The sequence below is a fragment of the Silurus meridionalis genome, chromosome 26, assembly GCF_014805685.1.
Source record: "Silurus meridionalis isolate SWU-2019-XX chromosome 26, ASM1480568v1, whole genome shotgun sequence".
Taxonomy (NCBI): Eukaryota; Metazoa; Chordata; class Actinopteri; order Siluriformes; family Siluridae; genus Silurus; species Silurus meridionalis.
The window spans coordinates 6934462-6941854 of record NC_060909.1 but is presented as its reverse complement, the minus strand read 5'-3'; the positions used below and the strand labels follow the sequence as shown (position 1 = coordinate 6941854).

Genomic DNA, 7393 nt, shown 5'->3' with positions numbered 1-7393 from the left:
TTCTCCAAGTCAGGTTTAATTTATCACCTGAAATCCAAACATCCCGATTGCCTTCTAAATATGAGAAGAACGCGGCGCAGAAAAGTAAAGTCAATCCGAGCATGCGCACTCCGTCTGTAGAGGACGTTTTTGAAAAGGCAGGAAAGTTTTCAAGTGATGGTGCCAAGGCAAAAGGCAGAACACAACAAAATATGGATTTCATTGCCTTTTGAATTAAATTTTCATTTCGGTGCATCCCTAAAATATTATCGTTGGTGTGGCCCTCTGACACAATTCAAGTTTCTCATGTGGCCCCTAAAAAGTTAATTGCCCACCCATATATTCAAATATTCATCTCACGCACATGCGCATCTGACGAAAATACCGTATTGGACTCAAGCGAAGTGAACACGCACATAAAAAAAACACAAACAAAATCAGTTTTTTACACTGAAACACGTGAAATCAAAGCATTGATCTGTTCTGACTGACCCCCATGTGAAAGAATTGATTCGAGTGGCAACAACGGAATCCGAGGCAGATTTGAAGGGGATTGTTCAAGGCAAGGAATGCCAAAAGTCCCACTAAGTAACATGCAGTAAAAGAAAAACGCTATTGTAAATTATTATATTTTTGTTTGTGGACTTGGTTAAACAGAGTTTGTGTGTGAGACAGTGCACACAATGTTCATTGTTGAAAATGACTGTCCTGTGGTCTTAAAACTGTAGGAGTCAATTTCTGTCATTATGTTAGTGTGTTACATTTACAATAAATCTGGCTGAGCAGAGGTGTGTGTGTGTGTGTGTGTGTGTGTGTGTATGTGTGTAAGAGGAAGTGATGGGTAATGGTCATGTGTGCCCATGTGTATGATGTGGCTCTTTGCGTTAACACAGTAAAAAATGTGGCTCTCGGTCTCTGACTGGTTGGCCACCCCTGCTCCAGTTGATGTTCTGCCGGATAGATGTTTCAGTTGTTTTAAGGTTAACTTAACTGCGTTGGACATCAAGGCATAATTGTGAAGCTTTTTGATTTTTTTCACGTTTTTTTATATCTCATGGTTTACAAGAGGTGCTGTGAAAGCTTCTGAACTCTAAATGAGTCATCCTGATGTTGAAAGTTTAGTTTCCAAATCTTCACCAAACAGGGCGAAGATATAACTCAGAGATGTCCATGTATATTTGAATATAATTTACCATTCCACAGGACTACATTAGTGAGCTCTGCTGAGGTTTATGATAGCTTCTGAGGTGAAATACATTAAGCTTAATGAACTTGATGACGGAGATGCCAAAGTACCCAAACTTTCATTCAAAACATGGAAACAAATAAACAATTATGATTTGAAATAAGAAGAAAAATTGCTTATCACATATCTTGATTTAGATAAGTTTAGATATTATATTATATTATATTAACCCTTAATATTATCAGCTTTAAAGTTCAAATTAACTTTTCTGAATGCAATATAATCATTACTTAATTGCGTGTATGCCTGCCTCCCATGTAATTCCTCTGAAAAGTTTTTCAATCTATTCAGTTGTAATAGAATAAGGTCAGGGTTCAAAAAGACAAATTGCTTGACAAACTGAAACATGATTCCTCTAAAGAGGAGCCATTAGCCGTTTCATTCTCATGAGTAATGGCATCTGTATGTCAAGTCAAATCAAGTAGGCTTTTATTGTCGTTCCAACTAAATGCATTACAGTACACAGTGAAACGAAACAACATTCCCCCAGGACCAAGTGCTACATAAAACAACATAGATAAAATATAAAGTAACACAAAACACAGAACTCAACAAAACTAACTGAGGCACAACTCATTACCATTATTAAAGAGCAATATCCCTAAACATTTTACCATTTAAATGATGAGCATTTGTTTCCTTTATTATTGAAACAGAAAATTTGTGGACTTGGCCCAAACTCACTCACTGCTCCAATGTCCTCTACTGGGTACAGTGGATGAAGTACACAATCCACAAACAAAAGTTCTCCCATCAAACACCGATTGATATATATTACATTTATCATTTAGCCTAGTACTTGTGTAAATTATTTTTATAATTAATATTGTTATTATTATTACCCTGATTGGTGACTTGCTGCGTGCTTGACCAGTTTCGTCTTTATCCGGTCAAAAATAAAAATTATAAATGTATTAATTTTTTTGTTCCCTAACACTAGATTTTTGGTTCACTTTTGTTTTTTTTCGTGTTATATGACATCTGTAGGAACATTCTCTTCTCTTTCTTTCTTTCTTTCTCTCTCTCTCTCTCTCTCTATATATATATGTGTGTGTGTGTGTTTAACAAGTGCCTATTATTCAATATCCTGCATAGCCAATAATAAGTGTTACTCTGTCTCCCTCTGTTGGACAAACTAAAAATCACAGAAGATGGTTTATAACGGCGCCGTACGCTGTACACTAGGGGGCGATATAAATCCTGTTCTCCTTTACAAGAACAGCAAGAAGAAGAAGTGGGAAAACTACGGTATGGCTATTATGCGCATTTGTGTCATTTTCGTGCTAAAGATTAAGTTTTCCAGACTAATTCCTGTGAAATATTATTTAAAAAAATAAATCGAAGTTTTTTTGGTTGTCCGTTTTGTTCCCTTTGAAGCAGAACATTGTTAGCATGAAATTATTAGCTAACATGCATAGTCAATGCACAGAATTTGTCCAATAATCTAAATGCCCATCAGACCCACGTGTCTTATTCCCCTGGTCTTCGTGTATTTCACAGAGGGACCTCCAATTCAAAGGAATGGCCAGGATCCGTGTGTTGTCTCAGAAGTTTAGTATCTCTGCTGGAATGGGAATCTCGCAGATCTTGTGAGTCTTCAATCCCAGTAAGACACACTAACATAAGTGACAGTTGTGGTTCAGGAAGTACTGTACCTTTATGCATAGGTATTTATAAGATTCCTATTCCTGGAATACCTTCTGTCTTGGACATTTTAGTGGTTTTACATATCTAACACACCTGGTCCATCTAATCAGTTAATTAACAGCACTTCCGGTTTCCAAGTGGGTAGAAAAAAAGCTGAAAAAGCATCAAGATGTGCAAAACAGTACCAGACTTGGGGACATGCGTGCTGATGCACTGCTTTTCTAAATTTATGCAGAAGTGGATGTTAAAATAATATACTCTTTTTGTGAAGAATATACATGAGTGCACCAGAACATCCTAACAGGTCATATCAAGGAAGAGAACATTGTTTATGCACACTGTCACTGACTTCTCATTGCGTTCAGATATTCTTCATTTGTTATTCCTTATACAATGTATTGTATGTACTACTGTATATCATTTACCTGTCCATTGTTTTTGTTTTTACACATTTTATTTACAACTCTATATAAAATTCATCACCAACTTTACACTCAAGTGACATGTTTGAAGGGTGAAGATCTACACTGAAAGTGTTCTGGCCATCTGGGTAGCTTTAGGACAGAGAAGTCCAAACTTATTCCTATGAAGGGCCCAATTATTTGGGGGCTGTGAGCCGAGAGCAAATTATTGGAAACTGTATTAAAATAAAGTTGCTGTGGTTTCCCTCATTTATGCTTTTGTAATATTTAGAACAAATAAAAAAAGCTTATTAAATGCAGTTTTACTTTACTTTAGAGTTCAATGCTACATCACATCTATTCCAGCTATAAGCTGTAGAGTCATTTGATTGCAATATTAGTAACCTCTATATAGAGACATTAAGCTGCTCCCTATTTTTGCTCATTTACAGCTTAAATACCCAAAAGTTATATTGCCTAATAAATTATACTGTATGCCACATAGTGGGACAAATCAAAAGTTATCCTGGGCCAACTAGTTGAACATCTCTGCTTTCGGATAATTGTTTAAACTTACTATAATTGGGACACCCTAATTCTAATCTTGGATACAATTTAAGATGGCTTGGATACGCTTAATTAATTACAGGTTATATACTGGTTCTATACGGATTAAATACATTCTTTAACCACTGGAGAAGACCGCAAATTAACCAGTCTGGACAAATATGTATTTGTACCTGTTAGTTAATTCCTGTTGTAAAAATAAATAATTAACAAAACAATTACTAATCATCTCATGGTAAAAAAAATGTTGTATGTCTAAATAACCATTATTTACATTTAAAATCGTTATCTTTTTACAGGAGCTTTTTTGTTCGTTTTGAGAGTTCCAGCTTTTTTTACACTGCCCCTTGTTGACCTTCGAATCTATCTGCATTATGAGTGACCCAAAGGGCAAAGATGATACACCCAACAGTCTGTCCAATCGAGACGCCATTGACCTGCCAGATGATGCCTCTTTGAGTGACTCAGATCCTGATGAAACTGCACAACCACTCAACAGAAAAATCGAGGAATTGTCTTCTTCCTCTGATGAGGAAACTGTTCAGCATGGCAGCGACGTTCCTCAAGGAACTCCAATGTTCAAGTTGGCTGGTGCGAGTTTTGGCTTTTCGTACCGCAGCAAAAGCATCTTTGATCACCTTGATGGTGCTGTGAAGCTTACTTCGAGTCAACTGGCTGAAGACAATGTAGTCGATGGAACGTTCGCTCGACCTGCTCCTCCATCGCCCCCTAGGAAACAAATAGACAAAGAGAGCACCAAGAAGGTTTCATCAACTAAAACCGTACCAGGCTACGTGCTTCACCCTGAGCGGTGGACACGCTATGACCTGGACGATGTTCCTGAGACAAGTGACAAAAAAAATAGCCAAGTGGCCCATGAGTTCATACAGGGACTCCGAAACCGTAGGAGATCCCAAGAAGCCGATGCGGGTTCTTTTAACCCAGCATTCAACCAGGACCATGGCAGCAGATCGGAGCACAAGATTATCTTCTCCAAGCCTGGTCAGCTTTCCAAAGAAGCAGGCCAGAATCTGCAAAAGGTGGACAGAATAAAGACAAAAGAGGTTGGGTTGGTTCACTTGGATGATGAACTGGAGGAGGAAGAAGGAGGAGAAGAAGAAGGGGCAAAGATGGCCTCTCCCCACCACAACCTTTCAGCCGATGGCAAGAAAAAGAAAAGAAAATGGATGGAGGAACCCAGTGAAGAATTAAAAGAAAGTAATATTCCTTTCAGCAGTGGGAGGAAAGTGAACCGAAAGAACTTCCGCAAGACAGTTGAGGATGAGGACTAAAAGCTTTTGAGTGCATGCGAATGCCAAAACCTGATCGCTGTGAATATAATCAGCTTTTATCCCTTTTCCTGTGTAATTAATCAAGCACATATTATTCTGTTCATCTGTAATGTGGTAGTTTTTACAAGCACCAGTCAGTACAAGAAATGAAATTATATTACATTTCTGCGTTCTTTACAATGCAAGCTCCCAGTTTCATTGTTGTGTGTGTGTGTGTGTGTGTGTGTGTGAGAAACAGCATTGTAAAGAATTAGTTACAAAAAATCTTTTGATAATCTTTAAAAGGGTTTAATTAAAAGTTACTTTCATGACTGACATCATATTAAACAGTTTTCTCTTGACATTTGGATAATAAACTGATCAGGTTTGCATGCTTGCTCGTTTGAGTCCTGTTTTTCCAGCGCATATAATATATATATTTTTTATTGCATATGCATTGACATTACACTGTTATAGTAATGTTTTGCAGACATATAAGAGACACATACAGTATGACCCTTCTGTAACCACAGTGCAGATTCCTTCCTATTACAGATCTAATATATTTAACACTATGCTTGACTCTAATCTCCTTCGAAACCGATAGATCAGATCCTGTAGAAACCGATAGATGTTTCCTACCTTGTTAAATCATTGTTGATAATTATTGTGAGAAATCATTAACATGATCAGTGTCTTCACATAGATCAGGGGTGTCAAACTCGGTGTTAAATCCGGCTCGCGAGATGATTTTATACAGATCTATTATTATTGTTATTAATGTCCCGGCGATATGAAGCGCAGATAACACAAACTACAGATCCCATAATGCAGCGCTTCGGCTGCCTTACCGAACGCTAGACTACCTGGGAACATTCCAGCGTCAATCAAGTCGAGCTTCTTTTAATGTATTTAACCCTATTGTACAGGTATTGTGAAACAGCGCCTCACAGTGGTGAAGAGAAAAGTTGATTTTAAAAACAGCCTTTTAAAACCGATGGGATTCTGAGTAGATGTTTACTGACACTGCCGGTAAACACGTGTGTCTTATTAATGGAGCGAATGTGGCTATAATTAAGGAATTGAATCGGAACTACGAGACAAAACATCAAGATAAGCTGAAAAACCTGAATGCAGAGCAGAAGATACAGAAAGGAGAAGAGTTAAAGAAGAATCTGACATTTCAGCAGACATTGTTCACCAGAGCAAAATCACAAAGTGAAGCTGGTGTGAAAGCAGAGGAGAAATCAGAGGCACATCAGCCGGTTACTTACTGAGGGGGAGTTTCTGAAGAGCTGCATGATGAAGGTGTGAGAATTCGTGTGTTTGACTGGAGATATTTTTATGGAGAGCAAAATATTTTGTTATTTAAAGTTTAAGATTATGTTTTATAAAATGGCATAAGAGCAAAGAAATCTGATTGTTTTGATTTGTTGTAATTTTAACGTTTAACGTCTAACTTGTATAATTTGGACAGGAGATATTTTTATAGAGAGCTATTTATTTAAAGTTAAAGTTTATTTATTCTGGAATAATATTCCTGTCTGTTTTTATTCATATTTATTATATATTTCATCATAAATGTTTATCCTGTTCGGCCTGCGACCTTAAGTGTGCTTTGAATTTTGGCCCCCTGTGCAATTGAGTTTGACCCTGACATAGATGAATATCATCAATTATCAATAATAACATATAATTAAAGGTAAATTGAGCAAATTTGCTATTTCAGAATTGTGTATCAAACCGGTAGCCCTTCACATTAATCGGTACCCAAGAAGTAGCTCTCGGTTTTAAAAAGGTTGGTGACCCCTGCGATAGATTATCTGAGCTCTACATTAATTTGTCAATTTATCAGTTGCATCTACAATTAACCTGGACTTTATACATGTATTATAATAATTGACTTTCCTGTTTGTTACTATACACAATTTCTCAACCCCAGTTTATCTGGTCAATTATTAGGCAGGGACATAAAGATCCACAAAGGCCAGATATTATTTGAGTGGTAGATTATTCTCAGCACAGTAGCTTTACTACTTTTCTGGGAAAAATATGACGTTTTTAATGCTCCTAAAAACAAATAATTCATGAGACCTTCTGTGCTACAATATGCCTAAATAAATTTTGCTGTTCGGTTAAGCCAAAGCAGGGAGATTCAGATATATAGTTTTGTTATCAAAGTTTAAATAATGATAAATAATATATGTAAAATTCAATGTCTGGGTTAAGAAAATTGCTGAACGTCAAGTTTTAGAAGCCATCATCATCTGTTGGTTTGGAGG

The 7393-nt window shown here is 36.9% G+C and overlaps 1 protein-coding gene across 2 annotated transcripts; it reads left to right on the top strand.

Annotated features, from left to right (window-relative positions):
• The first annotated feature begins 2345 nt into the window (after positions 1-2345).
• tssc4 (tumor suppressing subtransferable candidate 4) lies at positions 2346-5503 on the top strand. Of its 2 annotated transcripts, none has more exons than XM_046840004.1 (3): positions 2346-2473; positions 2726-2814; positions 4140-5503. In XM_046840004.1, exon 3 carries the CDS (start codon positions 4215-4217, stop codon positions 5130-5132), a length of 918 nt encoding a protein of 305 aa, XP_046695960.1. In that variant the 5' UTR covers positions 2346-2473; positions 2726-2814; positions 4140-4214; the 3' UTR covers positions 5133-5503. The 2 variants fall into 2 exon arrangements, with proteins under 2 accessions (XP_046695960.1, XP_046695959.1); XM_046840003.1 differs by having other exon boundaries at positions 2726-2831.
• The last annotated feature ends 1890 nt before the right edge of the window (positions 5504-7393 follow it).